At 39.0% G+C, this 17,674-nt stretch overlaps 4 protein-coding genes across 5 annotated transcripts; 3 read left to right on the forward strand and 1 right to left on the reverse strand.

Moving 5' to 3' along the window:
* The first annotated feature begins 2,405 nt into the window (after window positions 1-2,405).
* On the forward strand, window positions 2,406-7,757 carry LOC115634533 (glutathione S-transferase S1). Its single transcript, XM_030532342.1, has 5 exons — window positions 2,406-2,554; window positions 5,990-6,285; window positions 6,348-6,515; window positions 6,586-6,728; window positions 6,793-7,757. The coding sequence occupies exons 2-5, from the start codon at window positions 6,015-6,017 to the stop codon at window positions 6,958-6,960; spliced, it is 750 nt and encodes a 249-aa protein (XP_030388202.1). The 5' UTR covers window positions 2,406-2,554; window positions 5,990-6,014; the 3' UTR covers window positions 6,961-7,757.
* A 99-nt stretch (window positions 7,758-7,856) lies between these two features.
* LOC115634530 (cytoplasmic dynein 1 intermediate chain-like) lies at window positions 7,857-10,691 on the forward strand. Its single transcript, XM_030532340.1, has 2 exons — window positions 7,857-8,158; window positions 8,549-10,691. Exon 2 carries the CDS (start codon window positions 8,601-8,603, stop codon window positions 10,224-10,226), a length of 1,626 nt encoding a protein of 541 aa, XP_030388200.1. The 5' UTR covers window positions 7,857-8,158; window positions 8,549-8,600; the 3' UTR covers window positions 10,227-10,691.
* Window positions 10,627-11,856, reverse strand: LOC115634532 (enoyl-CoA hydratase domain-containing protein 3, mitochondrial). The gene is made up of 5 exons (XM_030532341.1): window positions 11,792-11,856; window positions 11,470-11,724; window positions 11,213-11,397; window positions 10,868-11,156; window positions 10,627-10,807 (listed from the first exon to the last, which is right to left on the reverse strand). The coding sequence occupies exons 1-5, from the start codon at window positions 11,822-11,824 to the stop codon at window positions 10,715-10,717; spliced, it is 855 nt and encodes a 284-aa protein (XP_030388201.1). The 5' UTR covers window positions 11,825-11,856; the 3' UTR covers window positions 10,627-10,714.
* A 154-nt stretch (window positions 11,857-12,010) lies between these two features.
* On the forward strand, window positions 12,011-15,893 carry LOC115625653 (sphingosine-1-phosphate lyase). Of its 2 annotated transcripts, none has more exons than XM_030520785.1 (6): window positions 12,011-12,121; window positions 12,405-12,696; window positions 13,870-14,528; window positions 14,587-15,035; window positions 15,091-15,237; window positions 15,300-15,893. In XM_030520785.1, the coding sequence occupies exons 2-6, from the start codon at window positions 12,543-12,545 to the stop codon at window positions 15,520-15,522; spliced, it is 1,632 nt and encodes a 543-aa protein (XP_030376645.1). In that variant the 5' UTR covers window positions 12,011-12,121; window positions 12,405-12,542; the 3' UTR covers window positions 15,523-15,893. The 2 variants fall into 2 exon arrangements, with proteins under 2 accessions (XP_030376645.1, XP_030376653.1); XM_030520793.1 differs by having other exon boundaries at window positions 12,040-12,121; window positions 12,485-12,696.
* Window positions 15,894-17,674: the final 1,781 nt, after the last annotated feature.

Here is a 17,674-nt window from a genome sequence, read left to right on the forward strand (position 1 = left end):
CCTCTTTAATAAATATGGGTTTAAAATAAACCTCAATCGTTGGGGGAGTCACCTAAACCTGTGCTAATGATTATTGAAGTTATACATATAGATATATCTATGATATAAAAGTATACATATGTAGTTGGACAAAACACATTAATACTAAAAAGTATAGTATACTTTTTAAAAAAAAAATCAAACATCTTAGAAGCCCCATCTTAAGAATATGTCACACAATGCTTGAAAATAATTCACGAATCAGGAAAAAATTGTTTGTGCAAAGGGCACACAAACAAACTATATTTTGCAACGCAACTGCCATTATTTGAAAAAGCTCAACAAGCTTTTCATTTATGACAAAAACAAGCAGTTGCCTGTGGTATTGGCTTTTGAATTTTAGCCATACGGCAACTCTGCTTAGTGCTACCACAAAGACAGATTAAGAATACCTCAATAGAGATTTCATAGCTTTTAGTACTCCAGAATTTTGTAAAATCATAAAATAATCGTTCGAGCCGATACTAAATATATTAACAACTTAATTAAACTAATAATTTCTTTATTTATACGAATTTTTTTCCATTTATAGCGTATTCTTAAAACTTATCTTTTTATTTAACAAGCTACATTTATACATTTTTAATAAAATTAATTTCGATTAAAATCTAAACATTAAAATATACATGCGCCAAAGCAACAACACTGCTTTAAACAGCTTTTCGCTGCTGTTCACTTAACACCCATATTGACAAAAGTTCATAGCAGAATACTGGTAGTATAAATTCAATTAAAAATTGAACCAATGTACATACTAAGTATATAAAGAAAATCAGAAGCTTAATGAGAGTATAGATGACTTAGTCCAGGACACAATTACGGAATCGGGCCAATTTCCTGACGTTTTAAAATGTAAAAAATAAAGTCGAAAGCTTGCTCTCGTAATTAAAAAATAACACAAGTAGCGACGTACTTAAACGTTTCGTTATAGTTAGAGTAGTATGTTTTAAAAACTCTTTTCCGGAATAAAAGGGAGCAACCTATAAACTTCAAAATAGTTTACATGACTTATAAATTGAGATGTTTGAAGCGATACTAGCCTTCTAAGTGTTATCTGCGTAATGAACAAAACACACTAAACGGATTCAGAATTTTTTCGTATAAATTCCGAAAAATGTAATGCGTATAATTATTTGGGAAATACGAAATCAACACTTCTATCTAGAATGACGTCTGAAATTAGTTACCCGTAAAAGGCGTAAACACAACGCCCCGACGGTAGTCCGTTTTCGTCTATCCCTTGTCTCCTTTCGCATAAATAAACTTAAAAGGCTCTCAAATTTCTCTGCCTGGCACCGACTTGGCACCGCCGTGCAAAAATTCGAGGTAAAATCAGAAATACAGTATGTTGGCGTTTCAAATTTCCTGCTTACTAATCTTTGATTGCTTGTTAATTATAATAGTAACGCATTTATCGCATTTTTCTCGTTCTCATAAGCTAATAGGTAGCTCAGGAAATCTGCAATGCAGCCAACTTTGAGGCGTAGGTGTACGTCTTGCGTAAAATGACATTACCTAGAGAAATTTCCATTCTCTCTACATCGACACTGAGAATTTCTCTTCCCCGCAATTTATTCGCCGCCTCATTTATTTAAATGCTAACCCAAGAGAAGTTAAGTTAGCTACAGCTTCAGTATTTTGAATGCACACGTTTCACTAATCCTCAATCAATTTTAAATTACTGGTCCTGGACTAAAGAGTTGGCCTTTACTTTGGCGCCTTGCAAATATTATCCATATATAGTAATGTAAATATGCATCTATTTTTATATTTAGACCTCAACCGTTTGTTTGAACGATAATTAAAAGCCCAAATACTGTTGAAACGATATGGCCAACTAAAAGCTTAACAAATATTGAAATAGACTTAGTTACCAGTCATAATTGTCTCATAATTGAAAACTAAATTTGTCCAGCACAATATTTAGTTTAGTGCATAAATAATATACTAAAATATTGGTTGCAGCAAGAGTATTAAGTTAAAGAGCGTTGAGCGTTCTCATTTCATGATATATGTATGTATAAGTATGTTACATACTCGTACATACGTACATACACATATACTTAGTATATAATATTATCATCAATTTAGTTATGGCAGCTTTAATTGGTAGCCCTACTAAAGTACGCACATGGCAAATTATCGTTTAAAGCAATGTTTTACATTTTTTATTCGGAGAGTGTGCAAATAAGGGAGAGGGAGAAGGCCCCACGCCCACGCGCTGTCTCCAAACCGGCTGCCGGCTCTGCTCTCGGACTCTCATAGGCGCACCGATAAGCAACGGGGTACTCTCCCAGCGTGGCCGGCATGGGGAGCGTATAAAAATCGCGATGGTGCCCACTGCAAGCCCAGTTGCTGTGTAATCGTTCCTGTGATCGGTTCAGTGTTTGTGCTGTTTTTCTTGGCTAAGGAGGAGAGCCGAAAACCGACCGTAAGGCAAAAGAAACGGCTTTAATTGATTAATATCAAATTCTAATTGGAGCCAAGTGCCAGTAATATTTGACACAGTTTTAAGGTAAGGCGCCACCCATATAATTCTATAAATGGACTATGAAGGACAGGAAGTATTCTTCAGTCTTGTGAAATTAATTAAAAAAATAAAAAAAAAAAACTTAAGTGATGTAATATGACAAAAGGTTTCGCAGATGCACACTACTATTTGAAAAACAATTTTCGAACTTCGAAAATCAGAAAATCGAAGCCAAAACACCGAATGTCAAGCTTCGCCGTTGTCGTATTTGTTTTTGTCGGCGTCGGCGGTGGCTAAAATTAGCACCAACCGCTATAAAGACAGCGACAACTATTTAATTGTACGTCCGAAAATTTGTGGGTCAATAGATTCGAATTCAAGAAGTTTTGAACTCGTTTGCATTCGCAGTTTTCACTTGCCTTCGACACGTAGTACACTCGAATCATTCGCAAGCAAATATGTGAAGGACAACGACGTGTGTGGAGCAATCGAACATCGAAAAAGCAATTCTAGAAATCTTTTTCGAATTGCCTAGAGATAGAGAATTCAAAAAATTTCAATAATAAAGTGAGTGCGTAAAAGTTGTTCAAAAAGTGAGGAGGTATTTAAGAGTTGTGCCATCAAAGTTCTACAGTTTTGCCACACTGTGCATGGGAATATTTTGGAAAATTTTATTACAATCCCAACAACATTATTAGACAGAACTATTTGAAAACGTATAAAAATTATTTTCGAAAAATAATAAATGCGTAAAAAATCCTTATGTAACGACAAATATGCACAGAGTACTACACCTATCCAATGAACAGAATGTTCCAAAAAGAACTGAAATTGATAATGAATAGCAGTTGATTACCGCGTACATACATGAACATATATGGTGTTGTTTGTTTAATAATAAACATATTGCCTCCAGCGTTTATTTAAAAGCTAAAAGAAACTGAAGTCAATTGAAAAAGCACTGATAAGCGCGCCCCCTGATTTCATCATTCCATCAACATTTGATAAGGCGGTCTGGCTACGTCTGTGTTTTCTCAGCGATGGAGCTGACCATATGGCCAGATGGAATTTCATACAGCACGTGCTTTCGCACATACAAGCATATGTATGTATGTGTATATATGAATGTGTGCATACGTAAGGATTATGTGTTGAGGTTCTTGACCTTGGCCAGGCCACATTTTGCCAATCAATAGTGACACAGACACACATACATACATATGTAGATAAAGTCTATATGTATTTAATATATTATCTGGACTATTTGTAATACTGCCTTTAATCTAAAAGTATCAAACATTAAATTAAATCGTTGCCATTTAACGCCCTCTCTGTGTTTTGCATTGCATTCACATGCAATTTTCGACTTGGCGTGATGGCAATCCAAGGCAATTACCAATGCATATCAAAGCGCTAAAATAGCCCAAATTTAATTAAATCATGACACTAAAAAACTTGCCCAACGGACACCACCCCACCAGCCGCCCGTTGTACAGTTAAATTATATTTAATTGAAGCGTTGCAAGATCTGCCAGCAACAAGTGTGAAAGTGCAAGCGAGCACGCAAGAATCGATTAGACAGAAAGGCAAGCAGCAAAGCGACGAAACCGAGAAAGAAAAAATCGATTGTTGCAATTTGAGACTCGCGAAATGGCAAAAGAAGAGGCGGCGGACATACGGACAGGCGGACAGCGGCAAAGAGAGGCAGAGGTAGGGCAATCAGGGAAAAAAGCAATCAACCATTACCAGGGGGCAGGTGGGCAGAGGAGGTGCCTGCTTTTGACTGACTGGGCGCACTGCCAAATGTGGCAGCAATGCATGTGCAACGACAACAGCAACAGCAAATGACGACAAAGGTTCTCAAAACTGGTTTACAATCCACAACATATCATCCACCGGCAACTGCGGCCCGGTCTCCGTGTAGGACTTAGTCTATCCATGGCCCACGCTGTCGCTGCAGGCTGATCTTGCATTTGTCAACTAAATGCAAAAAAAAAAAAAACAAAATATAAAATAAAATCACTGACTATATTCAGACAATGGCAAAGGGGCGTTCTGATTTTGCGCCAACGCCCTGTCGCCTGAGCTTGACTTGTGCTTTGCTTGCCTCAGCAACAGGGAGACGGCAAAAAAAAACACTGAGATAGACAGACAGACGGAGAGTCATAGTGATAGACCAACAGATATGTTGTTGTCAGGCGACGGCGTCTTCGTTAATGTGCGTGGGTGTGTATGCATTTCCGGTTTATAGCCATAAACAAACTTCAAGAGCAGAATATTATGGCAGTGTTATTATGCGCTTGCATATAAAGAAATGAATTTGATTAATTACTTATTTGTCTCAATATTATTGCAGTTCGGTATCTATATTACCATTTAGGGCCATACTACTTGAAAAAAACAACAATAATAATTGACTAATAATTGGGCAATAAATCACAAGAAAATAGTTGCAACAATTTGCAAATAAATGCAGTTTTATAACTATGTATGTAGATGAATACACAGGCAGCAATATATTTTGGTATGCATTGAAAAACCGTCTGAAGGCTACGGAATAAATATATACATACATATGTATAAAAGGTACATTTAAATAAAACTGTAAGGTTTTAAGAGGTGTTTAGCTTTCACAATCATTGACAGCAAAAAGATTTTCGTAATGTTTTTAAAACTGTTTTTAAAATACCAAATTAAACATTTTTACCTGAAGAATACTTTCTACTTGTAGTACATATATTTGTATCAATATTGGCTGTTCTGTGGCCATAACGCAGTTTTTATTGCTTTGTACTTACTATTAGTACAACTTGTAAGAAAAAAAAGTAACTACCGTTATCACAATTCTATCGAAACGGCTTGCGCACTTCTTCTTCGTTATTTTGCCTTTTAAGTGGCAAAATAAAACTTGAAAATTGATTAAAAAGCGCCTATTCATTTATTTAGCTTAATATAAAAATAGTTTAGTTTAACCAATCAGATCTGAAATATATTGAAATATATGCTAGCTTGTTACTCACTGTTGTTTTGTTTTATTGTATAAAAGAACACTTTCCGGTTAGAAGAATAATTTAAGCTCTCACGCTCTCTGATTTGTATTCCATGCACACATGTGAATAGTTATCGTTTCTAATTAGCACATACATATGTACATACATACATGTATACCTTATATCTCAAGTATCATTCATAATCTGCGTGCACATAGGCGCTTTTTATTGTGGGTACGTATGTATATAAAGCAGTGTATGTTACGTCAAAAATAAAAGAGTCCTTGGCACAAATTGTCAGAACAACAGCTTATCTTACAAACATCGTATAAGCACTTTAGTATAAACAAATTTAACTTTTGCCGCTCTTTACGTGAGGCAAAGAAAAACGATACTACTTGTAGTTCTAGAAGGCAATAAACCCGTTGAGTAAAAACTTAATTGAACCGATGTGTAATGTGGTTATTCTTCATGCGTTGTATAATTTCAGAAAATTGCATTGAACAAGCGCAAAAATGGCCGATGAAGCACAAGCACCACCAGCTGAGGGCGCCGCACCCGCCGAGGGTGCAGAGGCAGCACCACCTGCCGAGGGAGCCGAAGGCGCTGAGGGTGCACCGCCAGCTGAGCCCGCTGCACCAACCGAGCCGATCAAGCACTCCTACACGCTTTTCTACTTCAATGTCAAGGCCTTGGCCGAGCCGTTGCGTTACCTCTTCGCCTATGGAGGCATTGAGTACGAGGATGTGCGTGTCACACGTGACGAATGGCCCGCCCTTAAGCCGAGTAAGTGTTTCAATGTTAACCAATGGTTGAGTTCTATGCCTAATTTCGACCATTCCGAACAGCCATGCCTATGGGTCAGATGCCCGTTTTGGAGGTGGATGGCAAGCGTGTTCATCAGAGCATCTCGATGGCCCGTTTCCTGGCCAAGACTGTGGGATTGTGTGGTGCCACACCCTGGGAGGATCTGCAGATCGATATTGTTGTTGACACCATCAATGACTTCCGTCTAAGTAGCGAACAATGTGTGACCCATTTGCATGTTCAGTGTTCTCGATTAACGTTTGAATTTTTAATGTGTAGAAATTGCAGTCGTTTCGTACGAGCCGGAGGACGAAATCAAGGAGAAGAAGTTGGTCACCCTGAACTCGGAGGTCATTCCATTCTATCTGGAAAAACTAGAGCAGACCGTTAAGGATAACGATGGACACTTGGCCTTGTCGAAGGTATTGTTATTGAAAAACAAACTTCCCAAACACCGGACATATTCAAATCTTTCGGTGTCCACAGCTCACTTGGGCCGATGTCTACTTTGCTGGCATCACTGACTACATGAACTACATGGTCAAGCGCGATTTGCTCGAACCCTATCCGGCATTGCGCGCCGTCGTCGAAACCATCAACGCCTTGGAGCCCATCAAGGCCTGGATTGAGAAACGTCCAGTAACTGAGGTCTAAGGCAGCCACTCACTCACCAGACTTGGCAGCATCACAGCGAAAAAGAAAACACATTACACCACAACAAGATCGCCCACACACACAACACACCATTTTGTTCCTTTTTTGTAGACTTATAAACCCACAGATTTTCGCAAATCGGCAATGGGCTCCGTTCTAACTACGTTTAGGTTAAAGCACATGGTACTAAATAATTCTTTGCATAATTCTCTTTGCATTATAATGAAATGGATCTACTAATTAATTTAAATCGAATTTTGGGGATCGCGTCTTAATAAAATTGCACAGCCTTAATATATTGCTCTACTTTTAGAACGTTTAGCACGTAATAATTAAAAAGAAAATTTAACTTTTCTTTTATGAATATATATACAATCGCTTTCATATATTTACATAACATAATGTATGCAAATCGCACATCCTTCTAGGCTTATAAACTATATTTGTAATTCGCAAAATATTTAAACAACAGTTCAAAACAGCAATAACAATTACAGCAGCTATCAGCCGAAAATTTATATATATATCATTTTTTATTCGAGCGCAACATCGGCCACCCTCAAGAATTTTCTTTGTCATAAAAAAGACTCAACAAAAAAAATTTAGTCACAACAAAATTGTAGTCACCACTCGAATGTAATAAACAAGAAACAGACGAAAACTGCCAACTAAATTTAACTATTTTATTATTTTTCTAACGGCCAAGCGCTTAAACTTTGTAATTGTATTTTCAAAATATTCTCACAATGTTAAAAAATGAACAACACTTTAAATAAACAACACACAAAAAAAATTAAGCACATTTTTTGAAAGCACGAAAATAAGTTTTATTTTTTCCTAAATGGAAATAAAATGTGGAATGTACACTAAAAACAAAAATGCAGTAGAAAAAACCTTTGGTTATTAAATATTCGGTACTTCGCAAATTACCCTTAGTTGGTTCGCTAGATACTAACCTCCACCACAACCATACATCAAAAACGTCCCATCAAAATGTATGGTTAATGCCTCCACTAACTTCTTCGGCTTTTATTACTCAAATTTGTGTAGATATAGTCCTTCGTGCTATTTATCCAATCAATCGGGACAAGTACTCTGAGCCAGAGCAATGGGAAATATTTCAAATTCAATAAAGGTAGTACTACCCTCACCACTTGGGTCCTGGCATAGCTCAACTACCTAGCAAGAAACCAACAATGTGAGTTTTTTTTTCAGATAATGCTCTCGTTCGAATCAGGGCGCTAAAATACTTGCATTCTTAATTATTTAAATTTATTAATTTTAAAAATGTCAAACTGTAGCGTTGCCAAAGCTTGCATGCCAATTCGCAATACAACAATTAACAAATTAAAACTCCAGAAATCTAGATTTATAATGATGAAGCTTGACATATAGACATTTAATTTTTACTTTTCTTGCTGGTGACACACTAGAATAATTATTAAAGCCACACTGGCCCCATACTTTTTTATCGTTTGGCGCCATGTGTTCTTTGATACGGCAACTCTTCGATGTACTTTGTGTACTTTAATTTCTTTCGGCCTGTAACTGTCATTCTAGTTGTCAAGTTTTTGTTTCCTAATCACAGAACTGAGTTGGAACGCTGAAAACTGGCCACCTTGCGCCTAGAAAACGAAGAAATGAGTAGTCAACGGGAAGTAGAAAAGGCAAAATCAATACTTAAAATAAAAGAAGTGGAAGAACCAATTCCGACAGTATTCTCGACATTTGAGCCAGACCAAAATTTTGAACAGTTTTTAGCTCAGTTTTCAAATTTCCTTGATAAAGCGGAAAGCGTCGCAAAGCCCCAGCTGTCGAGACCCAAAGAAGTTCATATTACCAAAAATAAGTTATTGGACATAGAAGTTCTGCCTAAGTCAAGCTCTAACCTAACGAAAGGAACACAAACTTATTTCACATATGTGGAACTATCAGAGTCGGTGCCTTCAGCACCCAGGAGCAATTCCATAACTGAAATGACTATTGAGCAACTGGAAGAAAAGCCAGAATCTCCGCCAAATTCCCCCTCTCCCACCTACACCTTGGAACAAAAGGAAGCTATTACTTTGAGTACAAAATTCCAGACTTCTGTGTTACGCAGCGGACGAGTTATGGAACGCATCTTGGGCCAGAATAGGACCAAGCTTGACTTTGAAGGCGGCAGCGATACTAAAGTTGTTAGCTTCCAACGCTGCTTTAAGGACGAGCCCAATACACGTCCACACAGCATCACATCTTTGGATTGCTCCCACCAATATGCCGAGCTCATTTTAGCCAGCTATCAAAACCAGAGCCAGTATATCAACAGTCGCCAAGGTGGCAATGGTTGCGTGATGCTTTGGAACTTGAAAGCCAGCAAGAAGACCCCAGAAGAGACCTTCCGCAGTGAAAGCGCCGTGATTAGCGCTTGCTTCTCTCTCAACCATACTCAGATCGTCATAGGTGGAACGTATGCCGGTCATGTGCAGCTCTGGGATATGCGTGCACCACTGCGTATACCCGTTCTTCGCACACCATTGACACCGCTTGCTCATTTCCAGCCTATCTGCGGGCTAAATCAGCTGGACAACAATCAACTGTTAACCTTATCTACGGATGGCAAACTGTGCACTTGGCGTCAGGAAATGCTATCCCGTCCACTAACTACGCTTCAGCTGAGCCAAGCGAATCTTAAGATCGGTGCCACATGCCTGGAACTCGACATAAATGGCGACCTGTTGGTGGGCAGTGAGCGGGGTCATGTATTCAAGGCACAACGAACCAGTGGCTTAAAACATATTTTTGCTGGTCATGAGGCGCCCGTTACGGGCATTTCCTGTCATCGCCAACTGGATCATCTTTTCTTAAGCTGCTCTATGGATTGGTCCATAAAGGTATGGTCGAAGAAGCACCCACAACCACTTGGCTCACTAGTTGACAACTCGGATTATGTAATGGACGTGGCCTGGTCGCCTGTTAATCCGGCTGTATTTGCTGCTATTGTAGGCTGCGGCCGTTTGGACGTCTGGTATTTGAATTATAGCACTGTGAAGCCAACTGCAACCATAACAGTGGGTATAGATGCTGCGCCCAATCGTCTCTCTTGGTTCCCCAATGGCCAGAAACTGGCAGTAGGCGATGCCTCAGGCCGATTGTGGATATATGAGCTGGCGGAAGATTTGGTAGTGCCTTCTGCTGATGAGAAAGCGAATTTATTAAAAGCGATCGAGGAGCTGCAGTCATGTGAAGCCACGGGCACCAACAATTTATGGCCCAATAAAAGCTAAATCATGATTTTTAGGAATGTAGCAATCCGGATATAAAATGTCACAATGTATATCTTACAAATACATCTATTTTGTCAGTTTCAAGCAGTTGGTGCCAGAGATCAGTTTGTAACCCAAAAATATTTGTTTAAAATGGGGGAGAAAAAAACAGCAACATTGAAAAATGTTGTTCCAGACACAGAACCAGAGAATGTCCTAGAGAATATTAGCAGATTTAAAACTCATCGTTCCCAACATGATAAACATCGTGAACCGATTTTGGCTGGCGATATACCTGAATTGGATCTACCACAATTGGCTCAGTTCGATGACAATGATGATGATTCCGATGAGAGCGAGATTGAAATCGAACTCTATGCGCCACGCTATCGTTATCCAACTAACTAGCCAGGATGCAAGATTTTGGCAACATTAAATGTTTAATTTCTTCATATACTAAATAAATGCACATCTGGTCCCACTGAATTTGAAGTTGCTTTGCTAATTTCTTAGTTTTCGTGATTCCATTTAGGTGGGCGCTTCTCTATAAAGCTCTGGATGCCTTCCTGGCTGTCAGCGAGCTTTAGATTATCGCACATTTTCTGTAAATTATTTACAAATTTGTTTAGTAACAAGTAGCATTTTAAATTGCAACCGCTTACAGTTTTTCCCTGCTCATAAGCCTTATTTAAGGGCATTCCCAGTTGTTGATAGAAGAACTTTTTCCCAAATGAAATGACTGCACGGCTCTTCGATTTGATGGCACAAGTGATGCGATCTATTTCATCATCAAGTTCCGCCTCGGGCACTACCTTGGTGGCCAAACCGGCTATATAAGCCTCCTCGCCTCCTATAGGCAAGCCAGTCAAGAGCATGTAAGCAGCCTTGGGGCGTGGCATTATGCGTGAAATTGCAATACCCGGCGTAGAGCAAAATACACCAACACTGGCTCTATAAAAGAAAATATGGTTATATAAGACTACATTCAGCATTGGTGACCCTTATACCCTGGCGTTGAGAACATGCTCTTGTCACTGCAAACGAGCATGTCGCAGGAAGCAACTAGTTGGCAACCGGCTGCCGCAGCATATCCATTTACTTTGGCAATAACAGGCACTGGTATTTTTTGTATAGTACTAATTATGTCGGTCAACTTTTGAAAAACGCGTTCCTGGATCTCCTGATTACCTTGCTAGAGGAGCATATGTAGTTCACAGAGCTCATTTTATGGATGCACTTTACAATATTCGTTTATAATACATACCAGCTCCTTTAAATTGTGTCCGGCTGACCACATTTTACCCTTGGCCGACAGGACAATGCAACGCAAATTGATATCATCCACATCCTTTATCATTGCATCCTGCAAAGCCGTCATCATGTCCATAGATAGTGAGTTTAATGTTTTTGGATGATTTAACATAATTTCTCTAACGCCAGAAATCTCAGAAACTGATACAAATTGTTGTTGCTCTTCTGTGGCATTGCTGGCCAAGCGGTACGCCCCGTAGCGGGAATGCTATTTAAAATGTTTTTTGCAAATAAATATATACATAAATGTACTTATTGTTTTGATATTTTCTTACTATTTTTAAACAAGTTTGTAAGCTGCGCAGCATTTTATCTTCTTACTTCAAAAATCAACTGGTGACAGAAAACAGCTGATTAATAAGTAGTTTTCGATACCAGCTCAACTGATGCAAATCAGCTGTAGAACAGTGTTTCTCAACACTATATATACGGCCAACCAGGCCACCATATGATATTGCCAACGAAATGTAATAAACAATTAAAATGTGAGTAGTCTTATTTACCCGGTTGTGCTCAATATAAATACATATGCACAAAATTGCTTACTAAAAATTATATGAATTTGGACTATTAAGTGGCTGACCGCACCTAACACAATTCAACAGGTACTTGTACAATTGCATCTTATATTCGTTTGTTGTATATGCAATTGCAACAGCTGAGCAGCACGCAACAACAACGATCTATTAATGTACGATGTACATACATACATTTGTATACTCACACACGTCACATGCATGAATGTATGTGTTGGTGTGTGCTTCAACATTCATAAGTTTACATGCATTTATCAGTTAATATACCGTTTTGTGCGCGATTAGCAGCACAACGCCATATATTGGCATAAATAAACATATGTACATACATACGAGTGTTCATTACTTTCAGTTATTAGAGTGAAGCGCACGAATGCGGTGTTGATATTGGCGCTCGCCCGATTAAAAAACGAGGGTTTGCTTTAATTTTAGTCACGCTGCTTAGGTGAAATTGATTGCGCGTAGCCCCACCGTAGACCCACCGTGCAAAATGCGTCCGTTTTCTGGCAGCGATTGCATTAAGCCCGTTACAGAGGGCATAAACCGTGCCTTTGGTAATCGCGAGCCTTGGCAGATCGCAACTATAACAGCAACAACAGTGCTGGGAACAGTTTGGATATGGACAATTTTCAATCAGGATGAAAGTGAGTATTAACAAAGGACTCATAAGAACTCTTGTAAATAACTCAGACAGACATCGGTTTTAGTTAAAGTCCACTGACCTTCAGTTTTTTATCAGAACATAATGACAGGCACAGTCATAAATACAATCTTATCTTGGGAGTTTACTTTCCGTTATGGACTTATGAGCCTACAAGTGCCAAGTAAAAGAAATACATAAGTACTCTTGTACATGTACACAAAAAGGAATGTGTTACTTTGAACTTTACATAATCTTTAAACTGTTGAAACCCGCACTTACCCTCGATCGCTGCTTCGAGCTATCAAGATGTTATCAATTTTTTGGTTGACCCCAAATATACGATTAGCTTGCACTCGCTTACTGAGCACTCGCGTTTCTATATAAAACTATTTGAGATTAAATTTCAAGTTCCAGATTAGCCGTAGATTAAAATGTGTCCAAAGGCATCCATCGATCAATATACCCACATGGGAGCACTTTCTTTTAAAAAGGAAAAATGTCGTCTTTGAAATTCTTGCATACCTTAATGCATATCAATAATTAATAGCATAATTGTTCCCATATGTACATAGTATAAAAGAGTTCTTTGATTAATATACCAAATATTCCACTGGTATCTAGAAATAATTAAAAAAAAGTATTTGTTGCATATATGTACTACAGACATAGTTTCAACATTTTTTATAATTTGTAGAGAGGAATATGTTCTCCTAAATTAAAAGGAATGCCACTTAAATCTAAATATTCATATTAAATTAATATCACTTTAGAAGCCAACTCTGTATTGTAGTCAACACGTTCGAAAATTCAATAAAGGGAATACCTTAATTACCAGTTTATTTCGTTTGTTCATTGAACTTTCAAGCTCCAAACAATGAGCCATAAAAAATGCGGGTAGCCGACCTACAGTTGCCAACTCGTAAATCTTGATAACTGGCCAACTTTGTATGGGTTTGGGTGTACGGTGGTAGGTTTAGAAAGTCTGCCTAAATATTTGATAAGCGTCTGGGGCGGCTAAAATGTTATTGTTAATTAGAAATGCGCATCCATGTATTATAATAAATTCAATTATTGATATGGTTATTCAAAATGTTCAGTCAGGTGATGGACAAAAGTCACTTTTTCCTTTCCATATCAAAATATTAAACTCTTATCAACATTTCCGTTTTTTTAGGTCTCTATGTGCGCAGTAAGCGGCAATTCTTTCGACTGGCCAAGAAAATACCGTCCGTGCGACGGCAAGTAGAAGCCGAGCTGAGCAAGGCGAAAAAAGACTTTGAGGCTGATATACAGAAGAACAACAGTCATTTAAGCTATTCTCTACAGCTTCCAGAGCAGGGTCTAAGCAAGGAGCAGATATTGAGTCTGGTGGACGATCATCTGAATGCGGGACATTATAATTGGCGCGATGGACACGTCTCCGGTGCCGTTTATGCCTTCAAGCCTGAGCTAGTCGAATTGGTTACGGAGGTGTACGGCAAGGCGTCTTACACGAATCCCCTGCATGCAGATCTTTTTCCGGGCATATGCAAAATGGAGGCTGAAGTGGTGCGCATGGCCTGTACGCTGTTTCATGGTGACAAGAACAGCTGCGGCACAATGACCACCGGCGGCACCGAATCCATTCTGATGGCCATGAAAGCGTATCGAGATTATGCACGCGAGCGCGGCATTAATAAGCCTAACATTGTGGTGCCACGCACAGCGCATGCGGCCTTCGACAAGGGCGGCCAGTACTTTAACATACATGTCCGCTATGTGGACGTTGATCCCAAAACCTATGAAGTGGACATGCAGAAATTTACGCGTGCCATCAACAGCAATACTATATTGGTAGGTTCTTCAAGCATCCTAGAAAAAACTATTACTTCTAATAAATACTCGTGTGCAGCTCGTTGGATCCGCGCCCAATTTTCCGTATGGCACCATCGATAACATCGAGGCTATTGCTGCTTTGGGTGTCAAGCACGACATACCCGTACATGTGGACGCTTGTTTGGGCAGTTTTCTTGTCGCTCTGGTGCGTCATGCAGGTTACTCGATTCGCCCATTCGACTTTGCTGTGCAAGGTGTGACGAGCATCTCGGCCGATACGCACAAATACGGATTTGCGCCTAAAGGATCTTCTGTTATATTGTACTCAGAGAAAAAATTCAAAGACCATCAGTTCACGGTCACCACGGACTGGCCAGGTGGTGTGTATGGCTCGCCAACCGTAAATGGATCGCGCGCAGGCGGCATCATTGCCGCTTGCTGGGCCACGATGATGAGTTTTGGGTACGATGGATATCTGGAGGCCACCAAGCGCATTATGGACACAGCTCGCTACATAGAACAGGGGTGAGCTCACTTTTTGTAGTTCCATCGAATCATTATTTAATTTGTTGCCTTCCAGTGTACGCAAAATTGATGGCGTTTTTGTGTTTGGCAAGCCCGCCACCTCAGTAATTGCTCTTGGTTCCAATGTTTTTGACATATTCCGTCTATCTGATTCCCTTTGTAAGCTGGGCTGGAACCTAAACGCGTTGCAGTTTCCATCAGGGTAAGTTCGATTTATTGTAGTAAGCAGGCCCCTTATCTTAATTCTTCACCAACACCCCACAGCTTACACATCTGCGTAACGGATATGCATACAGCACCAGGCGTAGCTGATAAATTCATAGACGATGTGCGCAGTTGTACTGCTGAGATCTTGAAGGATCCTGGCCAGCCCGTCGTAGGCAAAATGGCCTTATATGGCATGGCCCAGAGAGTTCCGGATCGTTCAGTGATTGGTGAAGTGACGCGTCTCTTCTTACACTCTATGTACTACACGCCTGAGCAGTGATTCGCATTTCCAAATTGGTTGCCACCTAATTCTTTTAGCGATATTATTCAAAGTCGTAATATCACGCACTAGCTTTATGTACTTTTGTTTTTGTCTAGTAACTTAAACTATATTGTAAGCTACGAACTTCCTAACACCATTCAAATAAATTACTGTATATACGTATGTGTATGTTGTCTTTGAATCCAATAATTAACTTCTAATCTGAATGTTACTAAAACTTTTAACTCGGTTTTGAGCTACTCGTATATTGTAAGAAGTATAATGAGTGAAAGCCTATGTCTGTAAAGTTTTTGTTAATCATACATACACTACTTTAGACTAAATCTTTAACAAATGACAATATTAATAAAAACCTTGCCGAAACATAATTTAATTCACTAAAAGAACAGAAATAGAATTCTCTGCTAGTTCAAATGGATCTTAGATTTATGGTTTTGTAATATTAAAGACTAAAAATAAATTTGAAAAACTCATGATATATGTATAATATTTTCTGTTAATTCTCATTGACATACATAAAACACAAATAACTGCCTAGGATTCACAAATAAGGGCTGCCTGCCCATTCTGTCTTAAATAGGAGCTATGAATTGACAAGCAGCTAACTCTTCAGGGAGCTCTACAAACAATGAACTTCTAGCGATGAAAACGGTTTCTTAGTTGGAATTTGAATATAATAGCATTCCTTTATTCCAAATTGGATTGCTTTTAGCTTATATTAATACTGATAAATGGATAAGTTGTTTATTAATAAACTACAAATAGTTCGCTCATGAATTAATTACTTATACACATCCGTTTGATTATTTTAATATGTTCCAGGTTCCAAAAAGAACAAATCTATGCATACGTACTATGTATGTATGTATATTTCGTATTCTTGATCAGTAAAGATCTTTCAAACAATTTTCTTTACCTTTGTAAAAAGTTAATGTCTTGATCAAATTTATACTTTAGCTGTGTATGCAATTAGTATATACCATGTGTATATGAGTATATGTATGTATGTACATACATATGTACATATATGTGCAAGTATGTTTGTATGTATGTAAATGTTATTGATATGCGTCGGCGTGGGCCATTCGCCGTAGCCGATTGTCACTTGGCACGCGTCGGCGTTGTCTTAGCTTAGTTGTGGTTGTTTTTGTCTTCAGGTACTACTATACTTATAACATGACACGCCCATTTCCTGCACATTGTTGCTGCGCTGGCGGCCGTTTTCTAATTTATGTTTGTTTATTTTATAATACATCTATTTTTCTTAAACAAACTTCAGTAGCGGAAGCATTTATTTTTAATTGCTTTACAAATATGAGTGTGTGTGACAACAACAACAATATCATCAAAGGCGATCGGTCCCATTCGCTTAAATTGTTGTCAAAGGTGTCAGGTGAGACGGGCAAGTTTCGAAGTGTTGAGCAGTAGTTAAAAATAGAGATGACTGGCGTGAAACAAGTGCAGGGCTAGCCCCATAGCTCAGCACATCATTTATTGCATATGTATTCAATTTTGTTTTTATGCTGGCCAAACAAATTAAAGAAGAGCGCAACGTTAAATTTAGCGCAGGTGTGCGCAATTACAACAACATGGGCGAATGAAACTTGCCATATTAGCACGAAGCGTCGCACAACAATAAAAACGAAGATCAAGACAACGCCGAGAAAAGCAGTCAAGCAGTCGGCAGTCAACAATAAAAGCCAAAAAGTCACACTGCGTCGACACCCACACTCAAATGGCTGTAACAATTCGCTGCAGCGATGCCAGCAACAAAAACAAAATTGTCACACAAGAGCTCGCCACGCAGCACGAGGCGCATAATAAAATTTTAAGATACATTTTTGTGCAGCCAAAAAAGCCAAACAGCAAAAATAAAATGAAACCGGTGTTGCCAAAATACAAAAATGTTATAATCTTAAAAGCACAACACACAGGTAAAGCAGCGCTGTCGGTGCCTCTGTTGCTGTTGCTGTTGCCGTCGCTGTTGACGCCGACGCATAGTAACAGCAACAACAGCACGCAGCTGCGGCGGTGGCTTCATTCGTCTCGCGTTCGTTGCGCGCCTCAGACGTCAGCGTCGGGTGTCGAGCCGCTCAATAGAAACGTAAATAAGTTTAAATTGGATAATAAACTGCTGACTGAAGCAAAG

This window comes from Scaptodrosophila lebanonensis, unplaced genomic scaffold, assembly GCF_003285725.1.
Source record: "Scaptodrosophila lebanonensis strain 11010-0011.00,11010-0021.00 unplaced genomic scaffold, SlebRS2 tig00000001-arrow-pilon, whole genome shotgun sequence".
NCBI lineage: Eukaryota > Metazoa > Arthropoda > Insecta > Diptera > Drosophilidae > Scaptodrosophila > Scaptodrosophila lebanonensis.